We start from the raw sequence: 19,960 nt of genomic DNA on the forward strand, positions 1-19,960 counted from the left end.
TTCTGCATCGCTTCCCCTTTGGGGCTCAACAGAATCTGCAGCATGTGATTGGTTTCCTATGTGTTAGACCCAAACTTCCAAACACAACAACATTTCTACCAAATGGCTGAACTTTATAATGAATGTTCCTGACTTAAGGTTGACTCGTGCTAATTTCAAGCCCCAGTAATAATACAAATGAGAATGCGAGTGTGTGTGTATTTATGTGTTGGAAACCAAATGTCATGATCCCAGACTTGTTCAATATAACAGATCCAATTTGATAAAATGCACATTTCATTAAGAGCACATTTCAAACAAACCATTATCTGAAGATAAAATTCAATCAATTATCAGTCAATTATTAAAACTGCCCACTCACAGGTAAATTCCTTGAATTCCTGGAACACCTTTGGGTACATGGCTGCTGACATCACATCCTCAGGGGTGATTTCATCAGCGTGTGCAGCTCGGAGCCCCTCCTCCAGGGCCTTGAAGTCCATAGGTGGCAGAGAGGCACCGGGGCGACCCTCAATACGGGGCATAGACTTCAGCACCTGGGATAGGATGTTAGAAGAGGAAACAAGGCAGGAAGTAAGGAAGACAAAGGGAGAGGAAACAAGAGAGGTGAAGAGGGTAAGGATGTAAAACAGAAGAGAGAAGGGGAAACAAACATGTTGCTAAGTTTTTATTCAAAGACATATAGCCTTTCTGAATGTTTTCCCATTCCCAACAGTCCCATGGGACTCATAAGGCATGTGGGAGGTACAAAGTGCTGGTAAAACCTTCACACTGAACTTCATGACTATACGTCTGCATAAAAGCTGCACCCTGTCAAAGCATTAAAGTGACATGAAGACTTTGGGTGGGAGGAGGAGGAAGATTCGGATACATGGGGAGCCGTTTTGAGGAGTAGAGAAAGAGGCAGAGAAACACTTGAATCAGAGAGAATATAAAACTTATTAATGCAAGTTATTTTTAAATTTGCATAAAAGTGTGACTACTGTTGTGTTAAGATCTGCAGTGATTTCCACTTTTGTTCACTCCATCTCTCCCACTCACTCTCAATTCATCTTTTTCTCTCCAGTAAAGTACCATCAGCCCATCAAATGACTGCAGTGGTGCCGCATGTGACACATCATCCTCGTTCTTTCTTGTAAGTAGTAAAGGAGAAAAAGAGCCCAGAAGAAAGACGGAGAGAAAAAGGGTAATTGTGGAAAGTGGAGACTAATGATATGACATTTTATCTGCCCACACAGTTGTTGGTACCTAACAAAACTTGCAGAGACAAATCAATCTGCTGCTACTAATAATGTCTGGTGAAGAGATTATGGCAAGACCCAGGCATTTTTCCCAAAGGCCGCTGTTTGGTTTTATTTTTACAGTCCATGTGCTCATGATGAACCACAGTCTACCCAGGCTCAGAGGAAGTTGCAGGAATCTTCATACAATAAGCTTATTTAGTCTGTGTCACTGCTTCAACCAATGTTTCTTGGAAAGATGCAAACAGAATAAGCTAATAGCTAAGCTTTTTTGTGCTACTTCTTTGAATGTGTAGCTTCAATCAGGCTAAAATGATCATCGTCTAAAGTGCATGCCTAAACATGCTAAGTGCTATATTGGTAATCTTTAGGCGTGTTTTCATTCATTTACACTTAAAACATAGTGCTGTGTGCATTAACTTAAGCATTCAATCGACCTGTTCTCCTCTGCGCTTATACATACTGTGCATACTTTTACTTTACATGTTGTGATTTTTAATGTGTGCGCACTGCTGTGTTGTATTCTGTGCATTTCATATCTTCACTAGTCGTTTGTGTATGTGCATCATGTGCATGTGTGTGCATGCCTTGCGGAAATCTCCAGACAAAGGGCCCAGTGCAATGTTATTAGTCACAGAGCTAACAGTTCAAAGATAGCTGACTCATTTGTGTGTGTGAGAGAAAGACACTTCAAAGATGGCATGCTCATTGGAGTCCATGCTCATTAACATTGTGTCCTCTGAGGATGTCTTATACCTAAACTGCAATGTTGTTTTAAGTGTGAAACACACAGATAGTGACTGACTGAGTGTGTGTGTCTGTGTGTGTGTGTGTGTGTGTGTGTGTGACTGCCTGCATTAATGAATGAAGAAAAGACTCTTCCTTCAAGGTTATTTGCTTTTTCTCCTAATTTCTCTTTAAACCACACAACAGCCCACCCCCACTCTCTATTTTTATTGTCACTGATTTTCCCTCTCTTTATTTTTGAGAGTGGACCTCTGAGGGATGCTGCTGTATTTTTAACAACATCTTATGTCTTGAATTCACCGTCTTTCTGATGGCCTTATTGTTTTTCTACCCCAGTCTCCCCTTCCATCCTCCCACTGTCTCCCTCCTTCTTCCTCTTGCCCTCTCTCCCTTGTCCATTCGCCCTGTCCACCCACACCACAAATGGAATGAGCGTGACAGAACTAATATGAGGAAACGCCTCAATTACCACTTTGCATCTTCCCCATGCATGCAAACTACTTGTGTGCATTTGTGACGGTCTGCATATGAGAGCATGTGATATAATGCTGGAGTGACTGCTTGCTGACTAATTAATGCCACCAAAGCTCTATTAAAGAAACAATACTTATTCCCTGATGCTTGCATGCAAGTCTAACCCTCAGCTACAGCACACAGGGATGCAGATATCGCTCTGTCTTGCATGCAATAATTTAACATGGGCATATAAGCACAGACACTAAAAGAAAATTTAATGCTGCTAACTAATACACTAATCACACTAGAGCTTCTAATAACAGCCAAATGCACACAAGATGAACAGATGCAGTGAAGTAGCAGTAAATCATGGTCATAGTTTTGCCTCCAGTCAATGGCTGTCATGAGGCAAACCACGGCTACTAACACAGCTCAAACTGCTTTAGGAAATCATTTCATAAAATAATGTTTTACTTTCTTCCCTTTGAACAATGTTTATTTTAACTTACATAAGTCTGACACCAATTGTTTGGATTTATCCTCCAACTGTACCCCAAGACATGGTGTGAATGACGGTAACGTTTATCAGATTTATCTCAAACTTGCAGCTTTCACGTAAACACGGGCACACAAAAGGAAACATTGTGAAAGGAAATCAAAAATGGTTTGTAGCAAAGTTGTACTCTGAATTTAACTGAATCAGTGGGATGGAGAGTCAGTTCCTCAGTAAGCTGTGTGAGAAAGCCTCCTGGTGTTTGTGCATTAAATATCAAGGGTGGATTGTTAATGTTGTCATGGTATGAATATCTGTTGGGGAGATTTAGAGGAATACTCTGACTTTTGTGGCTGAGATAAAAATTTGGCAGCATTAACTATATAAAGTTAGCATTGAGGATTTACTCTGAAGACTATAAAACGAGCTCCAGCTTTGACACATTGTTTAAATGCTTAATGAATGGTGCAAGCTGGCTGAGCCTCATGGAAAATACATTGTGCAAAAGCAATGAGTTGGATTGCAAATATTCCCCTCCAGAAGACACAAAGGTAATAGAAGAAAAAGTTTAATGGCCAAAAATCTGAACTTTTGCATTAACGTATGCTGAGAAATGTCCAGTCTATCTCACCAAAAATAAAATACAAAAATGGAAATCTTTGAATGAATACTGAAGATGTCCACCATCTTGTCAAGCAGAAATGACACTCTCTCGCCACATGTTTTGAGAAATATAAGACAGATTCAGAGACACTAATGGAGAGGTAGCGGGTGACGGGTTGGAGAGAGTGCGTCAAAACTGAAAAATCCCTGTGACTGTCAAGAGTGGAGCTGCCTGGGGAGCTAAATGAGAAAAATTTGATCATATAATCTTCCAACTGTATGTAAGTATATGGAGACGGGGAGAGAACAGAAAAACATGACGATGAGGGTTGGTTATACAAAGAGGGAGTAACTGAAAAGACAAATTCATTCACAAATAAATGGATAAATAGGTTCATGAAGTTACAACTAAGCACTGTATTTAGCAAAAAGCTAACGATAAAGATGACACAGGCATTTAAGGAAAAAATTAGCCAGTTGCTAAATTCGATGCTGTTCGGGCATAAAAAAAAGATACTAATTGTGTTTTAATTATCTTTTAGCTTTGGCAGAAGTGTTTCAGGCTCTGCAAAAATGTTTACAGATGTGCTGGAGCTGCATGAGTGCATACACACTCGCCAACTCCCAGCCACACATGGTGACCTAATGAGTCTCCCGTTAAAAAGTACAGACACTGTTTCACACCAGATATTTCACATTTTAGGTGCCAGCCAGCTCACTGAAAATACATGATGAAACACTCAGCATCTGTAGAGTTTAGTAGGAAAAAAAACAATTACATTCTGACTTTTTGGGAAGTGTCACATATGCCAGTGTCTCATCAGGTTTTTGGGAGAAAGTGATAAATTTGCCTTTATTCATGTGCATGTGTGTGTGTTCATGCAACTCTCCCAAGGAGACTTAAAGCTGCTGGCCCCTGATGCACATGAGAGTGTGTCCCTCACCGTTTGCAGTCATGAAAGAGGAGACAACAGAGACAGACAGAGGTAAGGAAACACAGGAGATGAGAGGACAGAACAATATTGGGCTTTTCTTCACCGTTTTCAACGTCCTCACGGGGACTCGTAACTGTCAGATGTAACCAAGCGTGTGACAGGATTTGTGTGTGTGCGTGTCTGTGCACTTGTGCGTACACACATGCTTTTAAATTGGCTCTCCTGCATGTATCTGTGTTATCTGTGGGTTCATAAGAGGGACACGTGTTGTAGTCCATACAGCTGTGCATTTACCTAAGTGAAGCTTTTAAGACCGAGTTCAAGCAGGAGGACAAATGTCAGCCAGTCTCATCTCGTCATCCGTCCACCTCTCTGCTATTATCCAATTATTTCACTGTGTTCTGTGCGTGGGCTTTTCCATCATCCAGTGATCATCTTAGCTGCAGAACATTTAAACCTCCTCACCTATGCTGTCTCTCTCTTAACGCTCGTGGTGAGGGTCAAGGCCCTGCCTAGGGCTCCCTCAGGGGGATCTCAGATTGGCTGCTATTCATAGGCTCTGTCCTCATACATCTATTTAATCAACAGGGTCAACAGTCTTTATGAATAAATTTCATTCATTTATGTTAATTTGTGTCTTTCCTGATTAAAGCAGACATAGTTTTTACATTTGTTCTAAACTGCCTTTAAAAATTTCAGTAATGTTCATGAAATCTTCAGTGGCAATACTGAGAAGTCTGAGAGAGACATTAAAATACAGGTTGCATGTAGTGCATGTGCATATGCAGGACAAACTTCAGTACCTTAGATCTGAATGGCTCAGGGAATCCTCCATGTGGTATCCCGATGTATCCCTGCAGGAACTCGACCACAGACAGGGGGAAGGATAACTCGTCAGCCCTCTCCTCCACTTCTGCCCTACTCAGGTTGTTCTGCACCATGAACTGGGCCAAGTCACCCACGATCTTCGAGGATGGGGTCACCTGGGAGAGGAAATAAGAAAGAACTGTGTGAATCAAACTTATGTTTTACTGATCTTATGCTGTATTGATCCCTTATTTTGTTTAGGAAAGAAAGGTGGTGGAGGATGAGGAGAAGAGCTAATCTCAGCTCTGTTTAGCCCTTAGTAAGGTATTCTATTTCACCACAGACTGAGCACGAGGTATTAGTGCAGCTTTTGCTCACAGACGATATCTCAGTTTGCTTAAGACAAGGAGAAGTAATTATTTCTCTCTGGTATGTGACCACTGCTCTTTTAATCTGACAAACATCAGAAAAACCCGCACAGAGAATCTATCAGGATGATATTACACATTCTTGCTTTCAGTTTTTTCCCGACAAAAAGCTATTGCAATTGTCTGTTATGCTGCACCAGGTCTGCGTACCTCTGACAGGAAACTGTAACGCAGGTAGGAACATCCACAATGATTTCACCAAAAGAGAAAAGTGGTGACACAGTCTTTGTTTAACTGAAGATACTGTCGACGAAGATTAAGCACCGAGTGACCCAGAGAAAAGAGAGGGCCGGGAGAGCGAAATGAGAAATGAAAAGATGTTTACATCTATACTGTCTCTTTAATCATTTGATTTGGCATCCATGAGCAAAACTACACAGGTCTTCGCTGAGGAAACAGAATAAACCTGAAAATGAGGAGGGAAGAAAGAGCCAGGAAAACATTCATTAAAGTCACATGTATTCATTCTTTCATTATTTATAATGGCATATCATTATGGTAATAGCGATCCCTATTAGCATAATGGTGATAAGTGGAGTCTTTTTTTGACTGCGAACAGGACACTGATGCAAATATCAATTGCACACATTACTCTTCTATTGTAATGAACGGAGACACAGATTCAAGAATTCCTGTTCACTTCCATTTAGTTCTCTGGTTTTTAAAAAGAGAGAGGGGTCAATTAATGTGACCCACCAACAATACAAAACTTTGGGTTACTTTGTTTGAACTCATTTGCAGTTCAGCAGGTTTTATTATGAAGAAAAAGAAGGGGGTGAGAAAAATTTGACAAGCTCACATCACTCTCCTGAAGACCCAACCTCTTTCAAATTTCAAGCTACTGTCTCATTTTGGGAGCCACCAGCAGAGGGCCAGAGTCCTGTTTTTGAGCCACAAACGTGAGGGGGGACTACAACATCAGCACAGACATCTTAATGTCTGCAGAGGACAAAGAATGGGCCCACACTACCAGATGCCTATTTTTCTGGCAATTAGTGCACTCTGGTAATATCAGGTGGCAGAGAGAAAAAAAAGATAAGAGGTGAACAAATATAGATCAACTTGATGTTCCCCAAAGAATTCCCGGAACAAAAAAAAACTTGACACTTACTAAGAGATGTGATGCCAAATTGTCCAGAGTGAGACATTTAATATACAAATGGGCTCATGCACAAATGCTGTTCTGGGATTACCACAACTCTCCTGGGGGCTGGGTCCTCGTGAGACTAGCTGAGCTCCTGTAGTCTTTGAACAAGTGCAGTATAACTCTCTCTGTGTGTGTGTGTGTGTGTAAGTGCCTTTTGTCTCTGGAGATGACAGGACTACCAATCATCTCTTTCTAACCTGCTGTAGATAGTAAATGTCATCAGTGCGAACACAGCAGTATTAATGACAGAATGCTACAGTTAAGATAAACTGCACACCAAGCATATTCTATATATAGTGTACCGTTGTACTTCAACAAGCCCAGTTATCCTGACTTGTAGCCCTCCTGGTATGGATTGAACCTCCAAAAACACTGGATCCTACACCTCTCATTATGCAAACTGCGTTTTGTTAGCCCTTCTCTGCATAGTAAATGCCATCATCTTTCAAAAGCAGGCGTTCTGTTATAAATCTGTAGTCAATTTAAATAATTTCACTTTCATTCAGAATAATCCACCCAGTATGCGAGTGTGTTGTGATGATACCCCAATCAGCTTTTATCCTAATTTAAAAAGGAAAAAGGTTTAAAATGATCTTCTGTCAGAGCAAAAGAAAAAAGAGAACATATATTCATATCAAACAAAATTTGGGCCCTAAATCATATGGTACATCTCACTTATCTAGAAGCCAGCGATCTTAATTGCATAGTTAAGAGCCAATATTCTTTCACAGGCTATTGATGTTGGCAGATTCAACAACATAATGGAGGAAAAGAGACTGTGTGAGCTGTGTGATTTGGAGGAGTGGAAAGCAAAGACCATTTTCTTTTCTACTGCACTGTGATGATTTAAGCGTCTAAATTTTCCATGAAATGACTCAACAAAATGCTGGAATATTCTGGTGAGCAGATGATTAAAAATTGAAATGATTTCATTTTGATGTGTTTACATTTTCTGGCTGTATGGAATGTTTCATTCGTATTTACTTCCTGAGTCATATAATTGTATTGTGTAATTGTAACCACTGTATAATTTTGTCAGTGGTTTATGATTTTTCTCTGTACGCTGTGAAAGATTGACAATCTCATTGTCTTAAATGGGCTGGGTATTTATATTTTTTTCTGTCACCTTGACATGGCAGACAGGTATAAAACTACAATACCGCTGAGCCTTGGCCACCGTTGCCATGGAGAAGAAGTCAGTCAGTAAGGGAGGGGTCAGAGCTAGAACAAAACACAATGCCATGGTGCCTGCATTCACTCAACACTGACCCCAAGTTCAAAAGTGAACTGAATTAAAATGCAGATTGTGTTTCAGTTTTCTCTTCAGCTTCCACCTGCTGTGTCTGAATTTTAAGCTCAATAATTGGAAGCTTCTTGGTGAAACACTCCTCCAACCTGAACTACAATATAGGAGACTCTCCTGAAATAGCACCCTATGGCAACAGGCATACCGGACATTGGTTGTCATGGTTACAATAATAAACATGCTGACTGTATTGACAGCAGCATACCTACCTTGGCCGCCATGATTATTATAATAATGGTCATGGCTTAGTTAGGTTTAGGCACAAAAACTACTTGGTTAGGTTTAGGAAAAGATGGTGGTTTCGGTAGAAATAAGTACTTCTACTACTACACGATCTTTGTTGTCATGGTTACAATAAGACCATTGTGCCTAACTTTGTCGAACGGTCATGGATGATAAACGCTATTTCCACATAGGAATTCAACACTGTTCTCCTGCATCATAGTGCTGTATTTTGTTGACCTATCCATCCACCCAGACCTCCTCCTCACGTGGACTCTATAAACTCTGTGACTGCACTTCTCCCTTTGCTCCTGTCATAATTGCTTTGGCTGCTAGATGTTGCCTAACAACAAAACGTAACTATGGGTCATAATAACCTGCTGCACAAACAACCTATTTTTTGCAGGTGGACAGTCTGTGCGAGTCATAGTAAACTTCTCACCTTGCACTTTTTTGTACACATGCTTATACCTTCATATTTTTGATCAATATTTTTCCAGCACAGTTACTTATCTTTTGCACTGATTATTTAATGGGGAGAATTTCATTACTATCCAAGCCATGTGCTCCAGCAGTGAGTCACCTAACACTGTCTGTGGAGAAAATCAAAGGGACTTTTACTTCTGGAACTAGAACTGTGAAACTGTATTTGGACCTTCATGAAACAGATCAGGGCTGTGTATTCTGGTTGTTCTGGCACTGGTTATCGTGTCAAAGCAATTAATCCTCCAGTGCTAAGCTACATCTCTTGACAAACAGCCCAGCGGGCCTGTTAAAGTCCACAACCTATTGGCAAATTCTCAAATCAGCCTTGCAAGCAAATCAGTACTTTCCCAGCAAGACACAAGTAAGACATGCTTCCTACTGTCAGAAACAAGTGTGCACTTCACTTCAGTCCTTCTTTCTGCAACACCTAAAGCTCAGTTAGATTGGGTTCATGAATAGAGAAGATAATGATACATTGCTTTAACAGAATGACTGTTTACAGAGAAGCTTAAGAGATTTGAATGGGCTGCTAAAATCCCTGGAGAGGCCATTAAGTTGGTATAGCTGTGGAACAAAAGCTCACTGCTGAGTTCTGAAATATATCTAAAACACAAAAAGAAAGCAGCATGACTATGCACTCCTCCTCCACCTTCACCCTGTCCCTCTTCCTCCATTGTTTCCTGCATCTTTCTGTCTCAAGAGTCTAGTCTTCTCATCTTTTTCACTGCCAAGTTAAGAAATGTTGCTCTTCTCTTTATTATGTCTTCATAAGCCATCCGTCTTCTTCCATCCCTCTCTAACCCATTTAACTGCTATCTTCCGTCTTCAAAGTAAAACCCAAGGTGTTGACTTTTTACTCTTTCCTCATGGATCACCTTAGCCCCATTCCCCATCCCTCTTCTCCTCTGTCCGTCTGCCAGATATTTATTTTTTTCCGTGATCCATCAAGAGTGTTACTCTCATTATCAATCTCTGTTGATGAATCACCCTCCTCCAACACAGGAAAAGCAAATCTTATTTCAAACTGTGTGTGAGCTACACATGATGTGTGAGCTTTTCTATATTTTAAGACGAGGTGAGGTAAATCACATCCTGGCCATGCAGGGTTAGATAAACCTGATTTCCTCTGTTCCTGTGTGCAGCTGAACTCCTCACTGCGGAGCCCTCTCAGTCCTAACAGATAAGATAGTGTCATCATGTCAGTAGTTCATATCAGATCACACTGTTAAGGATGTAATTATATTTCACGGGGAAGCTTAGCTTTTGACTGGGCTAATGTAAGTAAACTGTTTCATGAACCTTTGAATCAAAAGGTTTTAATGAAAATGTTGAGACATATATGGAAGTATTAAAAAGTTATATTAGTCATATATTAGTTGTAGTTACATTTAATTAATTAACAAGACATTTGTCAATTAGCAATGAAGTATTTGTAAAATATGTCATATTGGCATCATTTCTGTAGATTTAAACATTATCAGGGTTTTTGTCAGTGCAAGGTCCATTTGAGGATGATGTCATTTGGTATTTGGCTGTAAACTAAAGTAGTGGACAAATAGAAGTTTTGACCAGATGAAGGCATAAGGTGCAAATACTATTAATGTTTGCAGCAGAGTTCATAGTTACACATCAAGCAGTTGTTAAGACATTTCAGACATTTCTGAGCCACAAAATGTCACCCTACTGGTGGTGCAAGAGGCAGGGGATCATCATCATCATTAGGAGTCATCCTCTGGGGAAGAAGACTGTCTGTAGTAAATTTCATGGCAACATCTTATAACTTTCTGCTTTGGGTAATGTCTCTAACCTTCTCTTAAACTCATCTGTAACCTTATGGAGTTCTTCATGCAGGCTCATTATCACATTTGATACATAAGACCTTTCTATTCTTACTGCCTCTGTGTGCCTTTGCTCTCTCACGCTGCTCCTCCTCCACCTTCTGTCCATCTTCTCACTTTCACTAATGTACAGCTCACACTAAGTGGTCCTGCATGAGTCCACACTGCTAGCAGCAGAAATCAGGTACTGCGGCATGTGTTTGTGTGTGTCTGGCAGTTATTTTTGCATCTACTTATATGCTTGTGTGTCATGTGTTTGTGTATTTTGCTCAAATTTATTTTGAAATGTAACTCTATCCAAACCTGAACTCCCCTAATGGGCAAAAGGATTATATCACCCAGAACAGCATGTGTGCATCTGTATGAGAGTGTTATGGAGAGAGGGCAAATACAAAAGACACACACACACACAATAATGCTAGCCAGCCAAGCCAGGAGCAGAGTGAAGAATGGTACCTGTCAGGAGAGGAGGAGACAGGAGAGAGGAGCGATAACAAGAGGAGAGACTCAGAGAGGAGGAGGAGTGGAGAGGCGATAGGAAGATTAGAGATACATGAAGGAAGTCTAATCGAAATGAGGAAAGGTGGGAGGGAGCGATGAAGAAGGAGATGAAACGAAATGAAAGTGGAGAGGGAGAGCAGGGAGAAACCGGCAGACAGGATGACGAAGAGAGTGACAGGAAGAGTAAGAGAAGCTGGGAAAGAAAAGGATAAACAGATGAACTGAGGGGAGGAGAGACAGAGGAGAGCAGACAAAAGCAATAGACATCTGCAGCCCCACAGGCAATACAAGGAGGTGCTCCAGCTTGAAGTAAGAGAGACTGAGTATGTGTTTGTGTTTTAACAGTGTGGAGGTGAGTGAACACGTGCCTGTAATTGCAAAAAGAAAGTGACAGAATAAGTGAGGTAAGAGCGGAAAACAGAAAACACACAAATACATATACAACTTGCCTTATATTGACAAGCTCATGTTGTGAGAGATGTAGCTGAGCGAGAAAGAAAAGGGGAGGAAGACTATAGGAACGCATGTTGAGAGGAAAGAGACATTAGAGAGTCAGAAAACTTTAGTTACAGCTGTGTGTGAGTCAGTGATGGTTTCAGGACTTTGTGTAACTAAACTACTCTGGATCTTGAAGAATAGACTGTTACATTGTGATTAAACAGAGCTGAGACCGATAATGGATTAACTAAGTGATTTTTTAAAGCAAAAACTTTTCCAGCCTCTCAAATGTGAATATTTTCTGGTTTTCTTAGTTTTCTGTAAAGTTAAACTAAATATGTTTGGATTTTTGCCTGTTGGAAAAAAGAAGACATTTAAGTGAACAGTGTAACACACTGGGGAAATATGCCAAATCAGTTTCTTACCAAGAGTTAGATGAGGAGATTGATACCAGTCTCATGTCTGTACAGTAAAGATAAAGCAAGAGCCAACAGCAAGTTAGCTTAACTTAGCCTGGCTCTGTTCAAGGGAAACATCCTCCTACAAGGACATCTAAGCACATAAACATGTGCTATCTTGTTTGTTTAATGTGTTCAAACACAGTGTGACAAGTTGTGGTTTTATAGGAGGTTATGAGAGCAGAGAACAATTACTTTCTACAGTCTCCACTGAAAGAGACTCACAAAATGTTTAACTATGCCTTTAAAGTAGGTGTCATCAGCTTGCAATGTTTTTTTTTTTTTGCTGACGCCTTATAGACCCAATGATCAATCAGTCTGTAATAACTGTGTGCAATAACTGATGATTATATATATCTATATATCTATATCTATATCTATATATATATATACACACACACACACACACACACACTGTATGCTTACAATTGTCAGTGATTACATTATTAAAACAGCGCCTGTAGGATCTGCTTATGTATGTTTTACCTGATTTTGCTGTTGCTTCAGCAAATATTCCCTCAAGCAAAATAATTAGTAGCTTCAGAAATAGCAGCGATGACTTATTACTATTATCCTCTGACAAAGAAGGTTCGTCAGCTTTGACGTCATACTGTTCAAGTGATGGTACAACACTGTGGGCTGAGCAAGGGCACCACTACGTGACCAGGAGGATGATGGAGAAAAGCGACTGGCAGGTGTGTATCAGCCAAGAAGTGCATAATACATGATGACATGTTACAGAACATCTCTCACCACTCAGCTGAATCACTTGTTTTGTCTCCATTTTCAAGGCTTCTTCAACAGAAACACTTTTCACTGGGTTTTTTTTCCCTCTGAAGTTAGCATTCCCCTTTTCCAGTGAACAGCACAGCATTTCACCACACTCATCCATTTTAACCAGACATCATCACTGATGGGGAAAGAAATGCAACACTAATAACACAATAAAATATTCAAGATGAGAATAAGTTCGACAATATTCAATTATATAAAAGGCTGAAAATATTTTGGACTGGGCAGTGGTAGATGTGAGCTACATTTACTTTGAAGAAAAGCTTCAATTTAAATTTCAAAACGCCTCCAAAACGAAGACGCTGTGTAGAACTACAATCATCTTAGCCTTAAGAGGCCTCTGTGAAACGAAGTCAGGCTCTCTCTATTTTAGAGATACCGAGTCGATATAGAGTGTACTTCAATCGAAGACAACATCCTGATAATACTTACACCCCTCCTTGTCTGTTCTGCACCTCAGTCCATTTCTCTTTTGTGAATCCCATAAATTGAACATAGCTCTACACACATGCAGTAGATCTTCACCTGTGCTTGACTTAGTGCCCAAACTGCCGTCTCTCCGATCAATAAACGCTCTCAGTAAGTAGTTCTCCTTCAATACTGTTTTACATTTTTGGCTAAGAACAAATAGCCTTTCGCATTTGTTAAATACATAGCATTTACCTTTTCATCCCACATTCTGCCAGCTGCACATGGCCCGGTGTGTCTAAATGTTTTTACTGCAGCAAGCATGATGGGAAATATCCACTGCCACTGATCTTAGTCCTAAGCTGCTGTGCAGCGCTGCATGATGATGATGACAGACATTTGATCTGACCTCAAACTTTCTCCACAGACTAATCAAATCAGTATTAATGCTAAGGATATTTTCATACCCCTTCATTTAGCTGAGCAGAGGACCTTTATAATTGTAAATCAAGTCCATGGATGTAGGCAGATTTTGTGAATTTGCGCTTTGTGCTCAGAAAGCAACATAATGATTACACTCGGCTGCACATCTGGAAATATTATTAAACTACAAATGGTTGGTACACCCATTGCTAAAAAACAAACAAGAATTAATAAGCTTGGGAAAGTGAGCAATCACTTAAATGCAAATCGCTTCTATGCAAATGCTTTGATGATTAAAAGGTTATAACTTTTTAAAAACCTGACATAATTAGAGTTGTTTGTCTTTCTCATGGTGAGGAGGCACAGTGCACTTGACAAAAACAGTCCTGTAAATATTTCTAATTTTCCATGCATTTGGTGTAAAGTGCTCTGGAAATTAAGTCCTCTGACAAGCACAATCCTTCAGCCACAGCTCTGAGTGTCAGAGATATGGCTTTGCAGTGCTGAGGGTGTGTGGGTTTGTGTGTGTGTGTGTGTGTGTGTGTGGGAGATCACAGTCAATGTATACACCTTGGTTGCTCTCCTTACTGACAGTGCAGTGTGTGGTGTGTCTACTTTATATCTATATCTGACAAGCACACTCCTCCTCCCTTATCGACAAGCCAACAGTGTGAGAGACGCAGCCATTGTCAGGCTAACAGGATACAACAGAGAGCATAGCAGGACCCATAGGCACATTAAGCCAACATTGGCTTGTGCAGTGAAGCCTGCCGAGTCTTAATTGAATTGATAGAGAGCATGGGGAGAGGGTAGAGGAGGTCGGGAGGAATTGATGAGGAAAGCAGAGAGGAGGAAAGAAAATTAGGGAGAGGGGACCCAAGAAGGAAAATTGAGAGAGAGAGACAGAAAGACAATAAAAAAAGAGAGAGGAGAGCAGAGTAATGGGGAATCCAAGGGAGCATGTCTTTAATGTGAAAGGAGAAAAATAAGAAAGATGGATAATAAATGTGTGAAAAGCAGCAACAGAGTGAGAAAGAGAAAGGTGAGCGAGAGAAGCGAGAGGGCAGCTAGATAAAGAAAGAAATCGCAAAAGAGAGAACAAAATAATCACAGAGCGAGTGTGAACACGATGAAAGAGGGATGGATCTATTACTAAGATGTGGTGGTAAATAATGAAGGGAGAAAACAAAAGTATTAATGGAAGATAATGAGAAACAAAAGGGCAGGCAAGAGGTGAATTTAGGCTGAGAATGAAACTGTTGACTGCAGAATTGGCAATAGAGCCAACTACGATTAATGTGCCCTTCAGGAATTCAACCAAAAACTAGTTCACTGGAGTTTCTACCCAAATTAACACAAAGTAGGTGATAGAAATAATTGAACCCAGTGTCAATGCTGAATGAGACTGTCCCGCTGAAATAAAGATGAAGTTAGTTAAAACTACCTGATATGTGGATGAGGTAAAAAACAGAAATTAAATACAGAATATTGAGTATTTGACAGGTTAGGGTAAAACTGTCCACTTAAGGAAATGGGAAAACCTACTTTCCTTCCCAGTTACTTACTTAAGGAAGCCAGGGAAGGTCAAACAGACTGAGGCTTAAAATGAATCCAGACAGCACAGAACGCTGGATGTACCACACTTAATCTGGGATTGTTTGGCTCAGCCATGCAAAGAAAGAGGGGCAGCTTGGCAGAAGCAACCAGTGTGACAGGTGCCAAAGTAGAAATATCAAATACAGGCCAAAGTTAGACTTGTGCACATTCTTTTTCACAACTTGCCTCAGACACAATGTATTGAGAAAGTCTGATATCCACTATGTGCTTGACTTTTAGTTGCAATTGTATAACATGCATAGCTGTTTGTTTTACCATCCCTGACTCAAGCTGTTGTGTATTATAGGATAATATTACCATTTTTTGAATATATTCTTGCCTGCCAAGTCAAATTAGGATTTTCTGGCATCAGTGTCTGCAGACATATTAAATGTGGAAATTTGTTACACTAATGCTAACAGAGAGGGATTTGTGATGTCTTATCTAAATGTCTCACCTTAATGAGGTCCCCAAGTAGTTTGTTGGCTTCAGTGTAGGCCTTCTTCACCTCCTTGAATTTATTTCCCAGTCCCATACTATGAGCCTGCAATCAACCACAGTGAAGCAAATAACAGTATGAATTAGTAGAGTACAATGATCTTTTTACTACTTCCTGTTTAAGGAAAAAGTGAAGCCACTCTTGGCAATTTGTTGTCAGCCTGTGACTTCAAGCTATAATTTGTGCAGGGACACACTCAGCTCTTAAATTTATGGTGAAGATATTCATGTAGCAAAGGCCAGATGGTCCAGTACAACATCCACTGAAAACTGTAATTTGCACCACAGTACATTAGTTTAATACTCGTTGATATAAACAGGCCACAACGAGGCTCCAGGTTGTACACGCACATATTTTTTACTGTGGGTGCAAAGGACTGTAGATTCAGTCTGTTTCAAATAGACTGTGACAGTTTTCAGAGAGTGACTGTGTGCAGCAAAATCTCTGCAGACTCTTGTTCGTACTGAATATGTCGTACAACATAAAAAAGTAAAAAAGTTTTTTAAGAACATTGTCTTACAGTTTCTTCAGGATCTTCGAACACACAAACATCAAAAATTGTTGTATTTCCAAAAAGACAACGTCTCACCAGAAGTAGGAGAAATTAAGTAGGTTGATATTTAAATTTGAATATGACATTATCTGTGTCAACACTCCTTATATTAAACTGTGGATTACAGTAAAACAACTGTACAATCACTATGGATGCATTGAGTTGTTGCATGTTATAACAGTGAACATAAATGTAATGTTACACTGAGCTAATCCCATGTTTACATCTTCTCAAATGCACCAACTAACCTCCAATACTCCATCCTAATGCATTTTAACTTATTTAGCTTCAAAATCAATCACAGTCAAAAAAAACACAAAGAGGGACCAGAATAGCTCAGTGTACCTGGAAGTGAAGGTTGGTGTACTGTCCTCCTGGTATCTCATTCTCATAGACATCAGCGTTGCCAGATTTCATCGTGGCGGTGCAGTCAAATGGAGCGTACAGGCCTCTGGCTACTTCCCAATACTCACTGTAGTCAAACACCTTCTCCAGAGCAATGCCTGCGACAGAGCAGAGCAGAATGACATCAGACCGATGGCCACCATGCAGAGTTTGCTATTCATCTTAAGACAATGATGCTGCAAGGGGCAACAAAAAAAATGCAAAAACATTGGTAATATATTTGTGTTTGCAGGATATAACTCTATAGTGTGAAATAAAGGGTAAAAATAAAAGCTTTATAATTAAGTTGTCTCATTAATGTTTTTTGAATTTCCCCAAGGAATCATTAAAGTATTCTATCTATCTATCAATCATTGGGTTAAATTGGGTTTATCAGAGTCACATGTTGCATTGACTTGTATAGCAATGATTAATTCATATTTAAAGCCAAAATCTGTAGCTTTCTGATCATTTTTGCCCTCCCCACTGAAAAGAGGGAATTGATGTGATATTTACTATAAATATTAGTGGAACTGTTGTGAAAGATTATGTGGCAACCTGCCATTTATCTAAATTAGTCATCTCAAAACTTGTGCCAGCTAGTAAACAGTGACAGCACTGGGCTTATGCTGTCAAGTTTGACGTTTGATGTTTTTTTTAAGCATACACTGCTATGTCTGCCAGCAACTCCAACCCATCAGGCAGGTGGATGTGTCTCCAACCACTGCACAGAGTGCAGGTTTTTATGATTTACTGTACCAGGTCCTCACTCTCGAAAGACTCAGCAAACCAAAATGTCAGCTGAGACATTTCTACTGTGTATCATTTGCCAGGATCCCACAGCTCTTAAAAATTTAATAAGATGAAGAAAATGTTTGTGACTTGAAATGGTTTAAAAGGCAGGACAGCAGTGCAGGTAATATGTACCATTAGCCTTTAAGTGAGCTTGAATTCACTCTGCGTTTTTATCTTGCCTTTGCCACATCAGAGCTGCTCATTAAATCCCTTTGATACTTTTTGATCCTTTTAAAAGGAAAAACATCTGTTGCTCATATTCATGACATTCTGCTGCAGCCAGTAGAGGTGTGCTAAAGCTGATTACCTTGAAATGAAAAATCTGCTTTAATGCCATGACAGACATGGCAGTACATTTAGCTTTTGGCTAATGATGACAAAAATCAGCCATGTTAATAAGACAAACTTAGCTTGATACATCCACAACAACTAAGTGACAGGCTTGAGTTTTTATTATTATTTTTTTATTCAAAGTGAGTACGTACTCCAAAAAGTGTTTGTGTGCTTCCACTGTGATCTTGGCAGGGAAATGGAGCTAGTGTGAAATTAATGTGAAATTAATGTGCATGTTGTTGCTCCTCAAATTCAGCTGCCTGCCAAGTCAGCCAGTAATTAGGTCCATTTCCTTCTCTGTTTGAGAACACCATTTTTGTAGCTTTCATGTATGCTTCTATTGTGAAATCGCAGCCTCCATTTACAAGGGGAAGTGACGGCATGTTCACTGTGACAGCAGACTCTGTTCATTCAAATGTGAGCTCAGGTCAAACTTCACCCACCTCCAGTTGAATGTCTCATACACACATATCATGTACTCATGGCTTTCAGTTAGTGAACAAAACAGATTCTCCAAGCTGAAAACACAAAGAGCTCTGTGCCCATACAAAACTGTGGATGTCTTACATTCTGCTCTGCCGTCCCAAGGTTATTGAGGCTCAGTGATGGATTGTTAAATATTGGTGGGAAATGAAAATGCTTTAAAAGAGGGCCTGTGGCAGCTCTCTGACTGACAGGGAATTTCACTGAAACCATTCACCTCTGTTGTGGCTGTGCTGTAGACATTTCCACATGCCTCCACTTTCCTGGGGAGAAGTCTAATTAGCCAAACAGCACACCTGTGAGAGCTGGAAAGTCTTGTGAAAGCTGAATCGACTAATTTAAATGATCAGAAAAGCACCTTGGTAAAGGAGTGATGGCAGGAGCATCTTTCTCAGACAAACAGCAAAGTTGGCCACACAAATACTGCGTTGTGCCTGTTCTATGTGATCAGCTAACCTAAGACTTTTTACAATGTATACTATAAATATGGAGGACTGCTAATGGCAAGTAAATGTTGTGGCTTCTAATGTGTGAAAAATCAAGCTGAAGGTCTATACAGCACAGTTTTTTTCTGAGCTATAGGTTACCATTCACTTTTGTGTGTCCAGATCTTTGACTGGTGCCGTCTATGAATACACACCACTATACCATGTGTACTTATACCAAGCACATGCATATGCACAGATCAGTCATTTGGGATGCTGCTTGACAGTGACAAAGTGCCATCGATATGCAACTCATTAGCAGTGCAAACTCTCTGTTGCAAGAGAGAAAAAGACACAAATTCACGTTCATCAAGTCGCATACCTTTTCTACACCAAAACAAAGACAGCCACACACGCGCAGTTTGTGCTTGATGAGATAATGAAGGCTGAGCAAGATGCATAGATGAAGACAGATGAGGTGTGAGAAGATTCAGGGGGAAAAGACGGGAAAAGTGAGCTCAGATGGAGACAGGGAGGTGAACAAGAAGCTGTTTTTTCGGCAGCCTTTCTGTTTGTGCTCAGTGGCTGTGAGAGTCTGTGGTTTGAGCACTGACATATAGTAATAGTAACACTAATATCTACGGTGTGTGTGTGTGTGTGTGTGTGTGTGTGTGTGTGTGTGTGTGTGTGTGTATTCCACATGGTATTTGATGTCTGCTACATCTTGAACAGCTCCTCATCAGTTAAATCCATGCATGGCACATGGGAAGAGGCATTGAATGCTGTGTCAAATAAACACGAAGGTCACATTAATGTGTCTCATCATTCAGCTACATAAGTGTTTGTGAATATGTATGACCAGTTTTAGTGACAAAATGCATGGGTGTGTGTGTGTGTGTGTAGTGTGGCTCACTGAACAAATACACTGACAGCTTAAAGACAGATGAATTAACCAGTGACCTTTGCTTTTGCCAAGTCTTCAGGACAAAGAGATACTGTGAAAGATACTGAGGGAGTGCAAGGAAGGGAGCGAAGAGAGAGAGAGTTTGAGGGGGTGAAACGAGCATGTTAAGTGCTGTTAATTACTTTATCACTCAGTGAGAGGGAGGGAAGGAGGAGGAGGATGGAGAGACAATGTGAAAGAAGCAGGGCTGATAGGAAAA

At 40.2% G+C, this 19,960-nt stretch overlaps 1 protein-coding gene across 3 annotated transcripts in view; it reads right to left on the reverse strand.

Annotated features, from left to right (window-relative positions):
• The window catches only part of pcxb (pyruvate carboxylase b), a 283,342-nt gene that overhangs the window by 17,385 nt on the left and 245,997 nt on the right, over nt 1–19,960 (reverse strand). For all 3 annotated transcript variants that reach the window (XM_071477747.1, XM_071477748.1, XM_071477749.1), the window contains exons 20-23: nt 16,723–16,880; nt 15,783–15,869; nt 5,279–5,458; nt 362–536 (exon numbers count right to left, since the gene is read on the reverse strand). In XM_071477747.1, the coding sequence (XP_071333848.1) occupies nt 362–536; nt 5,279–5,458; nt 15,783–15,869; nt 16,723–16,880 (600 nt within the window). The remainder of the gene's footprint in view (nt 1–361; nt 537–5,278; nt 5,459–15,782; nt 15,870–16,722; nt 16,881–19,960) is intronic.

Source organism: Trachinotus anak, unplaced genomic scaffold (assembly GCF_046630095.1).
Source record: "Trachinotus anak isolate AG129_WGS33_773 ecotype Australia unplaced genomic scaffold, CSIRO_AGI_Tana_v1 ptg000005l, whole genome shotgun sequence".
Classification (NCBI taxonomy): Eukaryota; Metazoa; Chordata; class Actinopteri; order Carangiformes; family Carangidae; genus Trachinotus; species Trachinotus anak.